At 38.1% G+C, this 23,034-nt stretch overlaps 1 protein-coding gene across 1 annotated transcript; it reads right to left on the minus strand.

Moving 5' to 3' along the window:
- Positions 1–17,985: 17,985 nt before the first annotated feature.
- On the minus strand, positions 17,986–21,157 carry K441DRAFT_137610 (HET-domain-containing protein). The gene has a single exon (XM_067640105.1). The coding sequence runs from the start codon at positions 20,889–20,891 to the stop codon at positions 18,342–18,344; it is 2,550 nt and encodes an 849-aa protein (XP_067502959.1). The 5' UTR covers positions 20,892–21,157; the 3' UTR covers positions 17,986–18,341.
- Between the last annotated feature and the right edge of the window lie 1,877 nt (positions 21,158–23,034).

Consider the following 23,034-nt stretch of genomic DNA (forward strand, 5'->3'; position numbering starts at 1 on the left):
ATATTAAATTCCAGGAATACACCGGAGCCCTCGCCCGAGATAATACTAAAGACTAGGAAGATCTCCTTGAAAAAGTCACTTATTGCCTTAGTTACGCAGCCGCCAGCCACAACTATAATAATGTTTATAATATGGTAGCAGCCATACGGAAGATTAAACGACGACTAAATTAGATTGCTACTGCAAACCCCTACCTAAAGACCTCCCTATAGAAGCCCTCCGGACCTACTAAACTACTGACGCCTACTACCCTAAGCAATACTACTGGTCCTAATATTAACCTTTCTATACTAACCTTCCCGCAGAAGCTACTAGATAGAGAATATGAGCTACTCCAAAAGCTAAAGCGTTGCTATAGATGTTGTTAAGAAGGCTGTTATAGCTATAGCCTAAACTGCCTAATAGCTAGGTTTAGCAGCCGCCGCCTAATACCTAACCTAGTACCTTAAACACTAAATACGTTGCTACGTGCCACTACCGTATAAGACGAAGACGCAGTAACAGTGGTAGAGTTAGATACGGAAACGGAAAATGCCAAGTCCTAGCCCTAAGTCGTAGGTTGGGACGCCCTAATGATAAGGGGATCTATATATCGGCCTACTTAATAGATAACTTAGTAAAGATAAATAGACGGAAATAGATAGTTTTACCCGTAATAGGAACTACTGCCAAAAAATAATATAAAAGCCATTCTATAATTAATTGCAAAGCTACTGATAAATTTGTAGATACCTAATTTATACGTATTTATAACCTACCTACCTTACCCCTTACTAAAGCCCGCGCCCTATAACTTGCTAACGGTAGTTATACCGCATAGAAGATTACCTATATGGCATAACTCTACCTAGACATAAATAGGCACCAGGAAGAACTCTAGGCCTATATTACACCACTTACTAACTACCCTATTATCCTTAGAATAAACTGGCTTGAATAATATAACCCCGCCATTAACTAGAAAAAGAGAGAAGTAACCTTTAACTCTAAATACTGTAGAGAGACCTGCCTAGGACATAGCCTAGCCACCTCTATTTACTCCCTAGGATACTAACCTAAGGAACCCCTTATTACCCTACCTATAACTAACTGCCACTATATAAGTGCCGCGGCCTTCTACCGCATAGCATGTAGGAAAGGCTGGACCGTTACCGCAGCCTCCTAATTACGACTATATAAGCTTAATAAAGAATAGGACCACGTCCTCTATAGTAATAGGATAGATATAGTTGACCTCTTAGAAAATAATGCCCCCGCAGAACTCTACGGACTTTTACCTTTAGACTTTAAGAAGTTTATAAAGCTTAAAAAAGGACTTACCAATAAGGAACTCTGCAAGCTCCTCCCCGAGAGGTACTATAACTTTATTAATATATACTTATAAAAAAGCGTAGATATACTCCCCCTACATTAACCTAATAACTATACTATTAATATTAAATAAGGAAAAACGCTACCCTATAAGAGACCCTACCTAATATCAAAAGACGAACTTCTAGTTGTTAAAAAGTATATCAACAAACACCTTAATAAAGGGTTTATTCGCCCTAGCATGTCCCCAATAGCCGCCCCCATTCTCCTTGCTAAGAAGCTAGGAGGAGGTATTTAATTCTACGTTAACTATAGAGGACTTAACGCTATCACGATCAAGAACCGATACCCTATACCGCTTATACATAAGACTCTTAAGCGGTTTAGCCAAGCCAAAATCTATACTAAGCTCAATATCATCGCCGCCTTTAACCGCCTCCGAATACAAGAAGGTGACGAATGGAAAACTACATTCGCATCGCGCTTTGGCCAATTTGAATATACCGTTATGCCCTTTAGCGTATATAACGGCCTAGGCAGCTTCTAAAGCTATATTAATAACGCCTTATAGGACTACCTTGACGACTTCTACTCTGCGTACCTGGATAATATACTTATTTATAGCGATGACCCTTTTAAGCATACTAAGCACGTTTAAAAGGTCCTATAGCGCCTTAGGGACGTAGGACTTTATATTGATTTAAAGAAGTGTAAATTCTTAGTTACAGAAGTAAAATACCTTAGACTAATTATTACTACTAAGGGTGTCCGTATAGACCCCAAGAAGGTACATATAATTACTAAATAGTAAACCCCTAACTGTATTAAAGACGTATAAGCTTTCCTTAGTTTTGCTAACTTCTATCAAAAATTTATATATAACTTCTTGGGTGTTATAGCACTATTTATAGCAATAATGCGAACAAAGGGCCTTTCTGCAAAAGGAAGAAAAATATATTTACGTTTTATTTGGACGCCTAAATACAAGAAGGCGTTCTAAGACCTTAAAGATGCTTTTACCAAAGCACTTATCCTAGCTCACTTTATACTAGAACGACAACTCTATTTTAAGACTAACTTCTTAGACCACGTTAACGCAGGTATCCTCTCCCAGATGGGTAACAACGGTCTCCTCTACCTAGTTATATTCTATTTATCTAAGCTTACACTATAAGAATATAACTACAAGATCTATAATAAGGAACTTCTTGCGATTATATAAGCGTTTAAGGAATTCTAACCGGAACTCTCCTTAGCAGAACCTAACTAGCTAACTAAAGTCCTTACGGATCATCGCAACCTTAAGTACTTTATAACTATAAAATAGCTAAACTAACGCCAAGCACGCTGGAACGAGTTCCTCTCTAGTTTTAACTTTAAAATTATATACAGGCTAGGAGTATAAGGTACTAAGCCTAATAGCCTAATACGCCGCTTATAAGACCTTCCTTAGTCTAAAGATAACCCCCGTAACCAGTTCCAATAATAGACGATCCTAAAAGCACGGAATTTGGCCCTAGGTATACTACCTATAATAGAGCTAACTATACCTTAGCTCCACACCACAGAACTAGAATTACCTCCTAAAATTAATAAGCTTATTACTACGGTATATAACACCTCTGTTAACCCATTACTGTATTAACTTATTACCGTAAAGACCGCTAGCGCCTATACGCTGCCGACTAAACTCCGAAGCTTAGGCCAGATTAATATAGCAGCCTTAAAAGTAAAAGAGAACAGGCTCTATTATAGAGGCCGTCTATTTATCCCTAACTTAGAAAATCTATAACGGCAACTAATCTAAATGGCCTATGACCTCCGATTAAGCGGCCACCTAGGTAAAGGAGGAACCTATGAGCTTCTTAGCCGATACTACTTCTAGCCTAAAATGATAGACTTAGTTAAACGCTTTATAGGCGCCTACTACGGTTGTAAGCGCGCTAAGGCCTTTAATACAAAGTACTAAGGACTACTATACCCTCTACCAGTACCTATACAACGATGGGTAGATATTGCTATAGATTTTATTGTTAACCTACTACCCTGTAAGCGATATAGCCGTACCTATAAGAACATCCTTATAATAATATACCGACTTATAAAAGAGCGCCACTACGTCCCAACTAAAGGCGTAGCCGTTAGCAACGTCACTAATACCTTCCTCCACAAAATCTACCGATTATATAGGTTACCTAACTCGATTACATCCAACTAAGGCATATAGTTTGGCTCTAATGTATAGAGACGAATCTGCTAACACCTTAATATCTCTGTTAAGATGTCTATATCCTTTTACTATAAAACTGCTAGGCAACCAAAAAATGCTAATGCTAGCATAAAAGCGTACCTATAATAGGTAGTTGCCTATAGTTAAGATAACTGGGTGGATTACCTTCTACTAGGTAAATTCGTAGTGAATAACTACGTCTTAACTACTACAGGACTTACCCCGTTCTTCGCGAATAAGGGATATTACCCTTAATCCGGCATAAAACCACTAGAACCTATTGATAAGAAACTGCTATATAGAAAACGCCTTAAGATGCTACTTGCCGACTAGCATATAGACCGTATAAAAAATCTACTTGACTACTGCAAGGGAGAAATGGCCTAGGCTTAAGCAAAGTAGGCCTACTTCGCCAACCGTTATAGAACGCCACCACCGGAGATGCGTGTTAGCGACTAGGTATAGCTAAATGCACGTAATATCTCTACGCAGAGGCCTATAAAGTCACTTAATTATAAGAACCTCGGCCCCTACCTAATTAAACGAGTTATTAATAGGGGAGCCGTATATAAGCTAGAGCTCCCGCCTACCCTAGCTACCCGCGGGATATGGCCTGTATTTTACCTATGGCTACTACACCTTTACTAGCCTAACCCTTTACCGGGGTAGACATAGCCTAAACCCCTACTAGTACTAATCTAAGACGAGAATGAAGACGAGAACTATAAGGAGTAGACCGTTAAACGAATTATTGACTCTAAATACTTTAGCAAAGGCAGAGGACGACGGCTCTACTATAGAGCTATATACATAGGATTTGATATAGATTAGCCAGAATGGCAACTATAAGAAGACTTCGAAAATGCAAAGGATCTAATTAGCGACTTTTACTACGCGAACCTATAGAAACCGGGCCTAAGCAGAGATTTTATACTTAATCCTCTATAGGAGCCCTTATAGAGTTAAACCGTTATACATTACCATATAGGGGCAAATTGCCGTTAGATTGCCGTTAGATTGCGGTAAAGTGCGATTACGTGACTGGAATATTGTTAAGATGTCCAGGAACTTCGACCAGCGGTTAAAGTTGTCTAATTAGTTGGATTCTCAGATGCCAAGCCTTATCACATAATATTGTTTTAAGCCTTTAGTAATACCCCCCTTTCTTCTTTTCTATACCCTAAGTGTCCCTTTTATATATATATAGTAACCATAGCGTCGCCGGAGCTCCGCCTCTATAGGAGGGGGGGTAGTATTACGGAACCCTACCGCAGGGGCCTCTATAGGAGAGCCCCATGCTCTTACATACACCTCACATACAGCTTATGTTAGCTACGCGTAGGTATATCACCTCCTTACGCCCTCGACCCTTACGATCAATCGCGTAACGTCTTGTAGACTCCTCGAATATATACGTCTTATAGCCACTGCCCCGTCCCGTAACACTTAAGCTCTTTTACTGCTAGGGGTTAAAACCTAGGGCGTAATCTATAAGGCTCTAGTAGGGAGATATAAAAGACTAGGTAGAGCTATGCTATAGCAGATAAAAGTTCTAGCTTATATACTTACTACCCTACGCGCTCTAGGATCTAAAATGGTCCTATAAACTTATAGTCGAGCTTCTTATAGGGACGTTTTGTGCGGATGTTTTTAGAGGAAAGTAGGACTTATTTACTAACGGCGAAGTACTTGGCTAGATAGTGACAATTATAGTATTTTACCTAAAGCTTTTAAGCGTGCATTATCGACGCCGCCGCTGCCTTATATATAAGGCGTAGGCGTTATAGATACGTCTCTACGAGTTGGATATTTATTGACTTAGACCCTTTCCTATCTTGCTAGGCGTCTTAAACGCTATCTAAGACTCCGTTTAAGACGTTTAGTAGCTAGCTATAAGCAAGCTTAATAGGGGAATGCTTTATTATAGTATAGACCTTATAGTTATAGGCAAAGGCTACTTCTTTAAGTAGGGAGGCCTAATTAGACTATTCCTAGTTTGTAAATATGCGTAAGTATACCTTAAGCTCCTAGTTCTAACACTCCGTCTAACTATCTATCTATAGGTAGAATATAGTGCTAAGTTTACATTAAACGCGGAGATAGTAGTATATAGTACTTTAGTACTCGCTTATAAATATACTACCCCTATTAGAGACAATATTATTTAGAGGCCCTATTTACGCAAAGAAATAGGAGTTCTACAAGTTGCGTAGCATTAATTATCTTATATACTAAATAGTAGCGCACTAGCTTTATAAAATAGTCTATAAGGATAAGGACAGAGTTATACTCTACGCTATTAGGAGTCTTGGACTCTAGTAAATCCATAATAAAGTTAAGTAAATAATGCCGCTATGCTCGGGTGGGGATCTAAAGAGGCTGCAGCTCACTATAGGGTTTATAGCGGCGCGATTTAGAGCGTTAGCAGGCATTATAGTTATTTAGGTATTTACGGAGGTCCTAGGTAAGGCCATTCCAAGCATACTTCCGCGCAATTACCTTAAAGGTATAGTTAAAACCATAGTAGCCGCCCATAGGATTGTTATAATTCCGCTTAAGGATCTCCTATTATAGTAGTATACAATTTGGCACCTAAACCTTATTATTTTACCTTAAAAGTCCTTAATTATTAAGGGCGTAGTCCTTATTACTAGTAGAAACTTACCCCTAAGTTAACTAATTACATATAAAGCGTATAAAGGCGTCCCTTTTTTTATACTCCACAAATAAAATTAACTAGTAACTTAGGGGGGTATTCTATAAACGCCGTTTTAGCTAAGGCAGCTACTACTACCTCTTACCGTAGCACGAGACTCTGCGTAAAGTTAGTGCTAGCGAAGTAATATATAATATATAGGTAATTCGCTAGGTTATTATAGGGGACCGTAGCCTAGGCCAAGGGGTCTTCCCTAAGGTTAAGCGCCATTAGGCCGGTTAAAGTAGTTTTAAAAAGAATAGTAGGACGCTCTAGTCCGCTAGCGCCAAATTCGCAAGGGTTACTTATATACTACACGCATGCTACTCGCTAGTATAGTATAGTAGTATTAGGGCCGCCTACAAGGCCTATAACCCGCAACTTTTGCTATAATATAGGCAGTATAGTATTAAGGTCTGTCCTCTTACTACTATTTTTAAAGCCTTTAGTATAATCCGGGCGCTAGAATAGTGTGTTAATAGGATTTATTTTACCTGGCTTATATTTAATCTTAAAATTAAACTTAGCCAGTTCCTTAGCGTACTAGGCCTAGCGGGTAGATAAGCTCTTAGTGGTTATAAAGTACCTATAATTGTTATAATTATAGAGCACGCGCGTTACATACGCGGTATATTTAAGGTAATAGCGCCATATCTTAAAGCATTGCACTATAGCGAGCAGTTCTTTATTATACGTATTATACCGTACTTCTAGGCTAGTAAGCTTCTAACTGCAATAAGTAATTAGGTGCTAGTAGAGTTAATCTCCTTACCCTAAAGGCTGCAGAAGTATACCGCTATAGGCATAGTTAAAAGCGTTAGTAATTACTATTAGGGGTAGATTAAGGTTAAAGTAGCAAAGTAGAAAAGCCTATATAAATATAGCGCGTAGCTTACAGAACGCCTATTAAGCGTTATTAGGCCAGGACCAAGGTTAATACTATTTAGTAGGCCCTTTTAACTTATACTTTCACTTCTTCTCCCTATCTAATATTAGGTCGCGATGCGCCTATATAAGAGATATATATAGTAGTAGATTCTTTGATTAACGTCTGATACAGATCCTATCTAGGCCCACGCAGACTACTCCGTACACAAGGGGAAAGTAATATTAACAGGAAAAACCCCTTGCTATTAGGGGGAGGAAAAACCCTATAAGCCACCTTAGTAGGATAAAAAACCCCGAATTGCCATGCCTGCACGAGCAGCGGCCCTGCGGGCCTACAGCTTGTTCTCCTCCTTAGATATTTTGAACTCCTTAAGAACTACTGCTTCCTTCTCTGGCTTATCTAAAGCTAGGGTTCACTACGTCCTAGCTAGGCCTTGCCGATTAATTGCTGTGTGCTTATAGTTGTGCCCCATATCCTAACCACCCCTATATGCTGTCTCTTGTTAACTATTGCTATATACGCCATGCCTCCCCCCCCCCTAAGGCCTATCGAAGGCGTAAGGGGGATTCATCCGATCTACTATCCTAAAACTAAAAGATAAAAGCGGGATGTGTGTGTGTGTGTATCTGGGTATCTTTTATACCTAGGCCCCAGTCACTAGGCCCTCTCTAAGGGCACTACTCTATTAAGAGGAGACAAGGAAAACCGTACGGGGTTATCCAGCTGCCGCTTTTAGTAGTATTATAGTAGTACGGTGAGTGACCGCATACTCCGCGGGCGATCGCCCTAGGGGTTAGAAGGGGCCGTATATTTGCTTATTCGTTCGTTCGTTCGCGTTTACCTATTCGTTAATATAAGGTCATTAATGCTTTCCACTAGAGGACAGGGGGTGATATTGAATACTGTGCATCCATGTTGGATCGTACAGGTGCCCTAGATAGGAGAATGTAGTAGTCGTCGTACTATAGAGAGCCAACAGTAGTGGTTTTCAAGATCTCACCATCTGAAAATTTTTCACCACCGCCCTTAACGCCTACAACCACCACAGGTCCTGTCCGCACGCTGTGCGACGTCTCTACGTTAGCTCTAGATCTAAACTTCAAAGACCAGGTTCGTAGCCGTCACCACGTACAGGTATAGAGTCCGATTTCGACGGCCTAAGAGATATATATAGGGGGTATGCGGTATCTAAGTAGTTCCAGATAAATCGCCTATAGAAGTTAGTAAAGCTAAGAAAGACCTAGATATCCCTATAAGACTTAGGCTTAGGCTATTCCTTAATAGCTTTTATATAGGTAAGGTCTATTATAATACCTCTAAGGGTAATAATAAAGCCCAGGAACTTAACATTCTTAGTATAAAAAATGCATTTTAATAGTTTAGCGTATATGCCCCAAGCGCGGAGCTATCGTAGTACCTACTTAATATACTTAACGTACTTATCCTCGTTATTTAAATAGATAAAAATATTATCTAGGTAAACTACGTAGATAGTATCTACTAGGGTTCTTAGAGCTTTATAAATATAGCTTTAGAAAGTTATAGGGGCGTTAGTAAGACTAAAGGGCATTACTAGGTACTTAAAGTGACTATAGCATGTCTTAAATATAGTCTTCTATTTATCTCCCTTTTTAATATAAATCCTATAGTACGCATTATAAAGATCTAGCTTTATAAATATCTTCATATAGCTAAGCCTATTAAAGAGTTCGCCGACTAGTAGTAAAAGGTACCAGTTCTTAATTATAATCTTATTTAGGCGTCTATAGTCAATATATAGCCGTATTATACTGTCTGCTTTTAGTATAAAGAGGATAGGCGCTCTAGTAGGCGACTTACTAGGCCTAATCTAGCCCTTCTTAAGAGCACTGTCTAGGTACTCTTATAAGATCTATAACTCTTTCTATAAGAGGTTATAGAGGGGCATTTATAGTGGCGTCTTACCTTCTTCTAGGTCGATTATATAGTCGTACTTAGAGTTCTAAGGTAGTATACTTACTAGCTTATTAGAGAAGACATTAATCTCCTCTTTATATATATCTAGCAGGCCAGGGTCTACAGAGGTTAAGGCGACTATTACGTAGTAGTGTACTTCTAGGAGCTAGTAAAGAGAAGGGTGCAGCCAATATACGTTTTATAGGTATGCTTATACTAAGAGTGCATATAGCTCTACTGCAGTATACTTAATAGTTTTAGGGTTTCGATTACCTCCCCTCTAAGTTAAGGTAATCTATACTGGCACCAGAGGGTATTTATAGGTACTCGCTGCTAGTAATAATAGGTCCTCTATTATATTTATAACCGGTATTTCTACGTCCGGAGGGTCTATATAGGTACTCGCTACTAATAACAATAGGTCCTCTATTATATTTACGACCGGCATAAAAAAGGAATCTTCTAGCTATAGCGAATAGACTATTTCGCCAGTCTTAATATTTGCTAGGAGTGTATTAAGGGTAACTATCTAGAGGCGTCTAGGGTCCAAAGTACCCTAGATAAATTATCTAAAATAAAAGCTAATTAATAGATCCGCTTCCGCAAGCCAATTCTATTTAAGGACTATATTATAGCCATTAAATAAGCCACCCTAAAAGGTCTAGGGGCCGATAGTGCAAGAGGTACCCTAGAAGTCGCTAGTGGTAACCGTTAGATTATAAACATCCTAGATTATTATCTGGTTGCTATTAAGGAAATATACAATAGGTTTACGTAAACGTAGCGCGTAGCGTATAGGCAGGTTAAACCTATAGACAACGTCTTAGTTAATAAGGTTAATTTAGCACCTATTATCGTATAAGCAACGTAGGCGGACTTTACCCTAGGGCGTATTTATCGTAATATATACCACAATGCGTTTCTTCTCTCCCTCTATATTAGGCCCTAGTTACAGTTAAGAGAAATACACTACTACGGCTTTAGGTTTTCCAAAAACCGGCCTAACTTATCTTTACTAGCTTGCTTCTAGTGTTCTTTACAATAGCTACCTTTAGGTCTCTTTTAACTTATATATATAGCACCGGCGTCCAAGGGGTCCTCTAAGCCATTTAGCTTTTAAATAGTCTCCCTAGGGGTTTGCTTAGAAAAGCGTCGCCCTTTTTAAGTTCTATTCCCTAAACCTAACTCTACTAAGCCTATACTATAACCGCGCTTTATACGCGATAATTTGCCGCTACCACTTACACGATCTTCTACGAGTTTTATAGTATTAAGCAATTACTCTACACAGCGGATTTTGTTAAAGAGGTCCTTAGTAGTTTTTACCCATTAGGCAAAGTTCTATTAGAAGAGCTCTACTTATAGGTAGGCTAGGAAACGTAAGAACTGAAAGTCTACCTATTGCTTAGGATTAATAAAAGGGGTATATAAAAAGAGGTCCTCTAAGCTACGCATATAGGCTAAAAAGATATTAAACCTCTAGTTTTCCTTTATATAGCCATATAGTATATAGTAATATTATTAAAGCGTTTTACTATAGGGTTCCTAATTTAGTTTTGGACTATAGTTTTAAATTCGTCCCATAGTAAAGGACCTTTATCTTTAGTGCCTAGCCGGCAATAAACTAGTTAGGTAATAGTCTTTTCTTTTATAAGACCTTCGATGGCCTATCGCGTGCGTCGCTTATAGTTATAGTCGGTATTATTAACCTTAAATTGGTTCTTAACTACGGCAATCTACCGGTTAAAGTGCTATTAAGTAGTGCTACTAATATTAGGTAGTAACTTCTTAACTAAGTCGTTAAGATTTGTTTATTATATACATTCGCTACGTAAATTATACTCTTTACTAGAGACTTAACGGGAGGGCTTTATTAAATTAATAATACTCTATAAGTTAGCTATTTTCTTAGCCAGCTTATCTAGCTCCTTTAGGTTAGCAGTATTTAGTATGACGCTAGTAACCTTACTAAGCTCCTCTTAAGTCTAGGTATATAAGTTAAACTAGTCTCTAACGTTTATAGATATCTAATTGTTTTAAGGTTCGGAAGGTAGCTTAGATTCTGCTAGTATACTTTTAGCGGTTTCGTCTACACTAGATCCTAAGGCGTTTTACGGTCGTATTGCTAGCGTATTACCATTAGGTGCAGGCGTCGGTTTTCTTTTTAAAGGCATTATAGAAAAATTAAACCAGCTATCCTCCTAAAGGGATTAGGAAGGATTTAAATATAAGGTAAGAATATAGATAGGGAGTCCAATAATAGAATAATAGAGTATATTGTATAGACAGAGACAAATCCTTAAGGGAAAAGGAGGAGTCTGTATGTGAGGTAGGAAGGGGTTTCCCTAGGTATGTGTAGCGTACATACCTCACGGGCGAGTCACCTCTAGGTTACCCCAGGGTCGCCTATACCTTGCGGCTATATAACTATCTACTTAGGTTTCACCTGACGGTATATTACAATTACGGCTCTATTTAGTCACTAACCTTCTTCTTACGCTAAGTGTACGTAAGCGAATATGCGGTTATTTAATAACGTTTAGTCCGTCTCTAATACTAAGTATACGCGTTTTATTATTCTTTATAGTCTTCTAGTTCCTTATCTTACTTATCTTAGGGTCTTGCGTATTAGTAGCGGCTAAAAGACTAAAAAGTAAACTGGCTAAGGCCCTTACTAAAGTTTAACACCGCTCTAATGAGGCGTCTTAGGCTCTAAAGGCTTAGCTAGATACTTACGCTTAGTTAATCTATCTTATAAAGGGTTGTAAAAAGGTGCGCTTAAAGAAGTTCTATTTGGTTAAGTAAGGTCTTTATAACCTTAAGGCTAAAGAGGCTAAAACGGATTCTAATTTAGAAGAGGTAGAAATAGTTTATACGCTAGCGGTAAATCCTTTTAATAACCTAGCTTATCTATCGCCCTTAACTAACCCCTTTATTTTTAGCTCCTTTTTAATATTACCTAACCTATTTTCTTTTAATACTCCTATACCTTTCCTATAGCGTTTTTTAAGTTTTATAGTAGCTCCTAAGTAGTCTCATTATAGCCTATTTATTTAACTTCGTACTATATTTTATTATTAACGTTTTTATAACTAATAATCTTTAAAACTTGCTATTTATCTTTTTTTTATTCTTTATATATATCCACTTTATAAACTAGTAGCTTAATATTCCCGTATACTAGCTCTAGCATTGTAATATACTATATAGGGTAGATCTTTATTTTAGCTAGTAGGTTTAACTTAAACGTAACTAGTAAAATTCTTTATATAATTTTAAAAGGTCCTAGTCTAATATAGTCTAACTTCTTACTTAGTTATTAACTCTTAAAAATTTTATATAGTAGCTATACTTTATCCCCCTCCTTTAGATCTGGTCCCTTAGATTTCTTAGTATTATAGTATTCTTTTATTCTTTACTATACCACCTTTACTATTTCCGTAAGGTTTATATAAAAAATTATTAATATCTTTATTCTTTTTTTTAGCTATACTACTTGTTTTCTTTACTTATTATAGCAATAACAATATCCTTAGCTTATAGCCGTAATTTGCCTTAAAGGGTGATATACCTATTCCTTCCTATAGTGTTATATTATATATAAACTATATAACTGGTAGTAACAATACCTAATTATTCTGTATATAGTTAATATAATGCCTTAAATACTATTTTAACGTTTAGTTTAGTCTCTCTATTTAACTGTCTATCTATAGATAATATACGGTAGAAGTTACTACTTAAACTCCTTATTCCGCTAAGAATACCTCTTAGAATACTACTATAAATCTTAAATCTCTATCTAATATAATCTTGCTTAATGCTCCATATCTTATAAATACTTCTTTAACGTAGATTCTAGTAATATCTTCTACTAAGATTTCTTCTATATATGCTATAAAGTATCCCTACTTTATTAGCTTATCTACTATTACTAAGATTATATTATAATCTTATCCGGTAATAGGATCTCTTGGCTTTAGTAACTTTATAATAAAGTTTTATAATATAACCTCCTACGGTCTCTCTAGTATTTTAATAGGTTGTAGCCCTCTATATAGCTTATGTCTCGTTAGTTTATTTTTTTTAGTAATCTAAATATTTCTTTATAATTTTTCTAGCTAATCCCTAGATTCTATTAATAATGTACTCCTCTTAGAGTCTTAACACTAAGCCTGTAGCTCTATTATATCCTTAAGTTATTCCCTTATAAGATTTCTTAATAAATTCTCCTGCGATAGACCTTAGAATATAAGTTACTTTTCTGTTCTTATACTAGTCTAAGTTTAGATCTTTATTCTATATATTTTAGATCTTCCTTATCTAATTATCTTTTAGTAATTTATAGATCTATACTTCTTAAGTTGCTATTATTTTCGGATAATTATACCTAATTAATCTATCTGTGTCTTTCCGCAGTAAAGCTCCTAACGGCTTTTCGTTGTTCTATTATTTAGCTTTTCTGCTTAGAGTATTAGCTTATACGTTATTTGTACCCTTAGTATACTAAATCTTAAAATAGTATTCTATAAGTATTTCTGCCTATCTAACTTATCTCTAATTAAGTTTTATTATTATTAGGAACCCCATTAGGTTCTTATAATCCATTTTAACTATAAATAGTTTCTCTGTGCCTTATAAAAATGCTCTTTATTTCTAAAGTATTGTAACTATACTTAACAACTCCTTATTATAGATGTTATAGTTTAACTTTAGTAGTATTATTTTCCGACTATAATATACTACTGGGTGCTATCCGTCCTTATATTTCTATAGGAAGTATACCCTTAGTATAAAGTTTAATATATCTATCTTAACCACTATCTCTAACTTTAGTTAGTAGATCTTAAGGACTAGGTCCTAAGTAAATAACTCCTTAACCTCTCTAAATAGTTTCCTTTATTTATTTTTTTATACCTAAGGTTCCTCTTTCTTTGTTAACCTTATAAACGGCTTAATGTTCTTTAACTATTAAGCTATAAACCTTTAGTAGTAATTATAAAACCCTAGGAACGACCTTAACTATATAACGTTCTTTAGTTCTTACTAATTTACTATAGCCTTAATCTTTTTTAGATCTATACTAAGTTGGCCTAGTTTAATAATAAATCTAACAAAATTTATCTTCCTAGTAAAGAACTTATATTTTTTAATTGCTACTAGTATCTATTTTTTCTATAGTCTCTTTAAGACCTACTTAACGTGTTCTCTATGTTCTTCCTTATTTATAAAGTAGATAATATTATTATTAAGGTATACTATAACAAATTTATCTAAGTGTTCCCTTAATATACTGTTAATTCGCTTCTAGAACGTTGCTAGTGCGATTATAAGCCCGAATTGTATAACTAATAGCTTATATAGTCCTTCCTTTAATCTAAAGGCTGCCTTCTATTTATTGCCTTCCTTAATCCTAATNTAATGGTACGCCCATCTTAGATCTATTTTTATAAAGATTTACGCGTTACTTATCCTATCTTAGATTTCGCTAATTAAGGGTAAAGGATACCTATCCTTTCTAGTAATACTATTTAACTGTTTATAGTTAATATATAATCTAAGCTTTCCGTTCTTTTTTAGTATAAATAGTACTGGATAACCTGCTGATAACTACAATAGTCTAATATATCCCTTTTATAAGTTTTTCTGGATAAACTTCTTTAGTAAGCTTATAGATCGGAAAGAACCTTAAACTTATTCCCGGTTTTAACTCTATCCCACAGTCCTATACTATATGCTTTAATAGCTTTTTACTTTTTAGTAACTATAACTTTTTACTATACTTACGGTATCTTTTTAGTATATAATCTAACCCTTTCTTATTTTCTTTATATATTGCTCTAACTTGGTACTATACTATCTTAGTTTGCTGTTATATTTTATATTATTAAGTATTTTTAATATTAACCTAACCTGTAACCTAATTGATCTTTAGATTATATTCCTGTAACTAAGGTATGCTTAATACTGCCTTATCCCGTCCTAATAGTAGGATATTAAAAGATATCTTAATCTATTTCCCTTCAATAGTTATCTAAATAGGTCCTATTTTAAGATTAATAATACCTCTTCTATAGGCTATTAGATCTCCTAAAATTATAACTAATAGATAAGGGTACTCCTTCTATTTATAAGGTAGTTTTATCCTCTTTACTACTACTAGTAAAATATAGTTTCTCGTTACTCTACTATCTATTAGTGCTTTAAACTTTTAATCTTACTAATTAACTTATAAATTTAGGTGTCGTTTTTAAATTCCTTTAAGGGTTTAAGGCTCTACTACTAGCTCCCTTTAGTTCTATAGGCCTCGCCTTTTTTTAACTACTAGCTACTAGATCCTATTTATACTTAGTTTATTTTTTTTCCCTCTATATACTATGGATACGTATTCTCTATACAGTTCCACTACTATTATCTATTTAGGTATTCTTCCGTAAGAAATCTTCTTAGTTAAAGTATTAAGTTATCTAACTTCTAAACTTCTACTAGATACTATCTATGCATATACTTAGTATCTCTATATTTACGCTTATCTAGCGCCTAATATATTCTTATTAGATACTTCCAATTTTTATCTTTTAGTATCCGGTGTATATTATATATATTATCTATATATATTATCTATGCTAATATATAATATACTGGGTATTTTAGGTTAACTCTTAGCTTATTATCCCTTTTAAGTTTAAACCTATCCCTTATTAATCTGGGTGTTGCTATATTTTTTATTAGTACTAATATTTACATTATCTCTCTCTAGTCTATAGCCTATTCTTTTAGATTTCTTAATATTATAACTAATGCCCCTTTAATATAGCTTATTTGTTTTTTTAATATTGCCTAATTTAGTATAACCTTCTTATCTAGCTATAAATAGAAGTCTTTCTACTTCTTGTTCTTTCGCTGCCTATACCACTTTCAGTATAACTCTATAAGCGTATATAACTTGTCTGTAAGGCAATATCTTTTTATTACTATATTATTGCAACCCTTTATATATCTTTCTGTAAATCTGGTTAGAATTCCTAGATCTTTCTCTTATTCTAGTTTATCTAACTATTTGGCTCTTAGTGTGCCTACTTTTAGCCTATTTATAATTCTTTATATAGGTGCTTTGTCCCTTATATAACCTAGTATACTCAATCTCTAGTCTAGTTTCTATTCTTACTATATAGTAATTCTTACTCTAAACTTATCTATGGTTTCTTATTGTCTGCGTCTTATAGCTAGATCCTTAAAGTCCTTTTACTTTTTAATCTTTAGTCTAAACATTATATTTACCTAGAATTACTATAGACCTTATTTATTCTTTAAAATCTTAGTTCCCTAGAAATCTTTATCCCATGCTTATTTATATATCTTTAAACTAAGCTACTGCCCTTTCCTATTAGTTGTCGTCCGTTATAGGTTCTTAGGTATGTCTTATCTTATTTTAAGAATCTTAAGCATCTCTTATCTCTTCTTAAGAATCTTAAGCCTATGGCCTTTTGCCTTTATTAAGTAATAAGTTAGCACTAGCAATCGTTCACTTACTTAATCCCTTTAGGATACTTCTCCTATTGTTTTATAAAGTAATGGATGCCGTATCTAATGGTGTTGTAATGCCCATTATTAAACCTTGCTTTATGGCGGTCTCAGTCTCTACTTTTATCGCGCTGTTAAGGTTTAGGTACCCCTAGTTAGTCCCTTATCCTTTCTTATCGCTATTAATTAATAAGTACTCTAACTCTATTCTTATTATTACTAATCTTTGTCTATATATTACTGTAACATCTTAATCTAGCTTGTAGAGTCGATCTTATTCTTTATCTAACTCTTTAGTTCCTTTAAGTCCTCTTAACTTTAGCTCTTATAGCTAATAGCTTACGCCATACTTAGCGTCCTTATAAATTTGGTATGCGTTATTGTAATAAAATATAAAACTATTAATTAAGTATTCTGTGGTCCCGCGTAGCCTTCTTATTACTAGTTTTAGCTCTCCTTATTTAGTTCCCTTTACTATATAGTTACTTTAACTACCCTAGTAATTGGGCAGTTATGCAAGCCGATCCGCATTTCATATTCCTTATCTCTCTCAACCATGTAACAGTTAACGTCTTTAAAACGGTCGTGTGATGCCGCCGGGTTTACCATCCTGCAGGCTTCAGTTACTATATAGCGGCGTAATCGTTTCGATATCCCAGGATGCCGGAACGCCCGCCAGCATGTATATATCCTCTCAGTCCGATACTTTCTCGCCATTCCCACCACCACCACAGTTTTACTATCAGTAGTCAACCTTTAATTCTTGCATTTATTAAGCACTCGCTCTAGGATAGTCTAGTAATCCGAGTTATGGAATATTCGTTACCGAGGTCACCTTGGATGCAATGGTCGGAATACAGGCTTAGCCCGAGGTACGTAAAGGGCCGTGATAAAACTGCAAACTTAAAATTGATCGCTTGGCTTAATAGGCAACTTCGGCGTCCGAAAACATGCCAGTCTATCGGATGAATGTGGGGTAAGTTGTCGACCATTGAGGTCACTGTTAGGTACACCACCTTATGACTTACCACCCTGTTTCTTGCCATCGTATGTCTTACTACTTATTTCTATTACCTATTCATTATCTATTACCGACTAAGTGGCAATTGGGTAAAGAGGATCCAAAGAGAGAAAGGAAAGGAGAAGAACAGCAGCGCCGCTCGAAGTTTTATACGATCCTCTAGTTACGTGACTGCAACTGCCTGCTATTTACTACCGTAATTTCCCAGTTGCCGTAACAATAATCGCTCTGGAAACTAACTTACTTTTCATAATGCTACAGTAAAAGGCGAAATGGGTGTCGCTGGTTTGGATAGATAACTATTATAGCGGGTCCCATTTTAGGTCCCTCGTGACTTTGAACACTGTCAGCATGTACTCCCAAGTACCGGATAACATTGATAATAGGCGAGAGGCAAAATGAGAGTCTAGGTATTAATAACAATTTAAGGAATCGCGGGGCTCAGGGCTCTGACATTTAGTGACGTATTGCACCGTCATCCAAACCTAACGCCCACCCGTCAACAACCGTCCACTACAAACGTTCGCACCTTCTGGCCGCTGGTTTCCCACAGTCTCTACTGTATGAGTTAGGACATTGACTTCTCAGATTCCAGATCCTATTCTGACGAGGCACCAGGGGGAGTTATAGTCTCTACGTACGTATGCCAACCAAAAGAAGAGGTTTCAACCTTACCACCCGAGCTATCTCGTACTTAACCAAGGTCCCTATACATCATGTATCCTCGACTTTGATATTAGCCTAGGTATATCTTCCTTGTTTTGAGTGACTTGGACGTGTCGAAAGCATCAACGTGCACCTTGCCCACCCCGATTCGAAATGCAACGTTGTCCTTCCAAGTAACCATCAAGACGTTGTATACGCACCATTTCCGCGTACAGTCGTACTGGTCATAGTTAAAGAAGTTTCGAACCTTGTCCGCGTTTCTCTTGTTATTCTCATCAGGACGGCCCAGTGCACCTTTGCTAGGACCCGGAGAAATCTCGCTCCAATCCTCTCCCAAGAATGCGTACGGGTCTTCACCGTCAGTGGTGCCGCCAATGGTTGTCTGGGACAACTTTACAAAGTAGCAGAGCATCGGCCAAGAGACACCAACCGTAGAGAGTTCGAGGTCATCGTAAACGACGCCGCATCGAATGCCGGTCTGGGGATCATAGACGGTTAGGGGGTGTCCAAGCTCGGCGCCTATGGATATGCCTGTCCCGTTCACGCTGTAGTCGCCAACCTCCTTCGGGTTGTTGACATTGTACAGCCGGCCAACTACGGCCAACTCGGCGACATCCGCTTCCACTAGGAGAAAGTTGTGTGGCTGGCATGAGACTTTCTTGCGGTTCAAATCTAGCAGCTTTAGAGGCTGGCTGAACGATCGAAGGCTGTCGCCTGCTCCTAACCATCCTCCTTTCCAGCCAAATCTGGATACATCCTTGACTTGAGGAATGACCCAAGTGTCGATGGGGCCAGGGCTCTCGGGGTTGGCCGCGCCACATATCAATTGCGGGTGGAGGAACAATCCTTGCAGCCATTTGACCCGAGGGATAACAGACAGAGCGGGATTTTTATGACAGAACAGCCAGTCTGAGTACTTGACGTGGCCTTGCCAACCAGCCCAAGCCCACGATGGGAGGTTTGGCTCGTCCTCCTCGGGGGACTGTCGTCGCTCTAAACCGGCCGCCGTGTTGTCGCACTCTTCACAGCCCCAGCATCTTCGCCAAAGCAGAGCCGCGTCCAACGAGGCGATTGGGATGCCACACACGAAAGGGGTGCCTCCGTATATCTCGCGTTTTAGGAACTGGACGAGGGCGGTGAAGGCCGGAATCACGTCCATCTGATTTGTCAGCTTCTTCGTCGTGAACTTTTGAACAAGTCCTGCGTATGCCGTCCAATTGAGTATGTCGTCGAAGTTGAAATTGTACCCGGACAGGTTTAAACTAGACGATTCGCCGATGTTGGTGGAACTGTGCAAAGCCAGTGGCAGATCTTCTGAGGCGATGCCGTGATTGCAGGAGAAATATAGCAGATTCTCTGTGAAAATCAGTCTTCTCTTGGCGAGAAGAAACTCCTGGTAGGTCCAGGCTCGTTGGCTCCAGTAAGTATCGCCCAAGAACTTGTCTAGCGCCTTCCCCTCACAAAAGATGATCAAATCTTGGGCGCGAAACCGAAATTGCCTCGGGGTATCCCCAGAGTCCGACACGCCGCGAAGTCCCGCATTGGCATTCTCTCCGTGCGCGGCAACGATTGTTACAATTGCGCCTTCGTAGATCCGATTCATGTTGTTGATTTGTTCCATTTTGTCCTCTCTATCTTGAGTGATGCACAAGGCGTCAACCCACAAGTATGGGACTTCGATGTCTTTGCAGCAGGTCATGGCATCGCGGATCGTTTTCGAAACGGTGATCTTGCTGTCCGAAAGAGAGCCTGGCTCGTGCAACGACTGGAACGTGCCCTTGCTGAGCGTTACTTGTTGATGGTCCTTTCCCCAGACGTAGCTCAGAGCGGCGAAGACCAGTTTATCTTTTATATCCACCGTCTCGACGACGCAATTTCTCTTGATGTCTATGAGCCGCTGAATATCTTTGGGGTCGATAGCCTCCACTGGTTGATCATTTATGCAGTCCCGAAGCCATCGCTCTATAATGGCTGGCCGATAATTGGCTTGGACCAATGCGTTACTCTCCTCTAAAGAACGACTGGTTTTAGGCCGCATATTACTGCAGTTGTCGGATCCCTCAAGGCGCAAGGAGTGAAGGCCGAAGGTTGGTTCCACAATGTCTTCGCCGAGGTGAAAGTATGTAAAGGCTATACTTAGAGCTATGTCGCCATACACATGATTACGGTTTATCCATGTCGTGATTTTCGAGAAGAGCTTCTCCTCATTACCGTCTGGACCGGTTGCCGTGACATTTATAATATCGGAATTTTCGAAAGCTGTATGTCTCAATACGGGAACTCTAGAAGCGTGCTCCAAGATCAAACGACAAAACGAGCAGTTTCTGGTTCTCATCTCTTCGTAGGTCCCCAGGTTAATGGCATAGGGACAGCCATTGAAGATCAGATATCGAAAATTCAGTCGCTGGCACAAGAGGCATAGCGGATCGTCGCTGTTGGACTGGCCATAGTCTGATCTGAGCCATGGAAAGTCGTCGCATCGAACATCGAGCGATCCCGGGAAAAAGTATCCCAACTTCATCTTCTCTCCCTTAGGACTTTCAGCTGGGACTTCAGCTTCGCAGTAATAGCTGACTCCATCCTCTAGCTTTTTGAAAGGGTCTGCATTCCTGATCGGCATTGCGTCGGCACGTGGACTTCGTCCGATCAAGCTGGGACCCGCAACTAGGGCAACAATCTCTTCTTCGCTTCTCGGCTGTGCGCAACATCGGTAGGGATGGGGTGGAAGTTGATTAGGAGTTGTAGTCGCACGATCGTTTCCAGAATCCTGCGTTATTTTCTAGGTTGCGCGATTAAATCCTGGTGCGAGTGGCGGAGGCGCAGCCTGAGGCAGCGCTTCCCATTGGTTCGTGCGGATTTCTTGCTTCCGGCCACCCAGTCATCGTGCCACAGGTCGAAATACAGGATGTTTCCCTCTCCGGTGGTTTGACAGCCACAGAATCCAAACGGTTTAGCAGAGTAATCCAACGAGGTCCCATTGTTGTGTTTGCAAGAAAAAACCCCCCCCGCGTCAATCCTAGCCGGATGGATAAAGTGAAGAAGAGGTGGGAGACCAGGCGGTATAAGGTGCGAACGTTTGTACAGTACTGCTGTGGGTGTTTGCCGACAATCACTAAATATCAGCGCGCTGAACCATGATTATGGGCTTCAAGCCACACAAGTCATAGGCTAACCTCGCGATTCCTTAAAATAGTTAACGAATTTCCATTTCGCCTTTCACCTGTAATCGAAAGGGTGACATTGTTATACGGTACTTTGGGGGTACAAGCAAACAGTGCTCACAGCCGCAAAGGACTAAAATTGGGTCCCGCTCTAATCGTTATCTAACGAAACCCGCGACACCCAATTCGCCTTCTACTGTATACTCCCCCCTTAATATTATAGATATAAGTCTATAATATATATAAAGGAATGTGTAAATACCTAAAGAATCTATTATATTAAGCAAATATATTATAGCTATTATAATAGTTAGGATGTAGCTCGTAGAAAAGGATAAAAATGAATTCTTAAAATATTTAGCTACCACTAAAGCTGCGACCATAAGCTCTTAGACCCTTGGTAGAAAATTCGTTGGTTAATAAGGAGCAGTATGCACGTGCATGNAGTGCAGATATTCAGAAATTGTTAGCGACTTAGTCAATCGAGGTATAAGCACAGCAGGAAGGACGCATGCAAGCCTGTATAATTGGATTGTCTATAAACGAGGATCTAAAGCTAGAGAAAGGAAAGGAGAAGAAGAGTAGCGCCGGCCGAAGTAGAGTTCCTTTATACGGTCCTCTAGTCACGTGACCGCAAAGTTCTACCAAGTTCTGCCATTTTCTGCCAGTGCCGTAATAGAAATTGGCGCTACGAATTTCTAACAAATAAAACATCCAAACAGTGAGTCGTAGACGGCTCACGTTTGCCTAACATAGTTCTTTGTTAACCCGTTCCTGTGCTTTTAGGCCTAGCCATCTCTTTATTATGCCATGTTTTAATCTTATCTAGCTTCCGCCAGTTCCACGCGTAAGTTAGTAGGGATAGGCCTATATACAAACTGACTATTCTAATTATAATTTTGGCTACTACGGACTAGTGCCCTCCTTACGCAGTATAGACATTAATAAGTGTCGTAACTAAGCCAATAAACGGTTAAAACATACCAGGCCTTTGTTTAACTAGTTAGTACTCTCCCCTACTATAATTATAATAACTTATAAGCATATTTATGAATTTAGCCAAATATAATTCTTCCGCCATTTCCACCCTATACGGAGAGTTTTAACTATTTTAAAAAGATAGCAAACGCCAGCAAAGGGCAGAAGCGGCACATTTTTAACTATATATTGTACCAATTTTCCACTTTAACTATTATTAAGACTCTTGGAATTTTAGAGAGAGGTAAATATACTAGGGAATACAATAAATCTTATAAGTGTAAGCCAAGGCTAAAATACAGCACGCACATTATCCTAGGTTAAAGCTTTATTTGCTCTAACTAACATTACTATATAGGGCGTTTGCATTATAGGTGCTTTATAAGGTATATATTCCTTATCGCGATTTAGGGCTTTTAGGTATCTAGGAATATATTAAGATTAGATATATTAGACGACTAAGGGAATACTAACTGGTGCGCTTATTATAGATATCTAATAGTAGCGAAGCTACTAATAAGCCTTATTTAGTGCTATAGAGGAGTTTTATGCCTATAGGTTGTAAGGGGCCCAATTCTTAGCCCCTATATCTATAAATAGAAATGTTAACTAAGTGCCTTATAT

The sequence above is a fragment of the Cenococcum geophilum genome (genome assembly GCF_001692895.1).
Source record: "Cenococcum geophilum 1.58 unplaced genomic scaffold K441scaffold_26, whole genome shotgun sequence".
Classification (NCBI taxonomy): domain Eukaryota; kingdom Fungi; phylum Ascomycota; class Dothideomycetes; order Gloniales; family Gloniaceae; genus Cenococcum; species Cenococcum geophilum.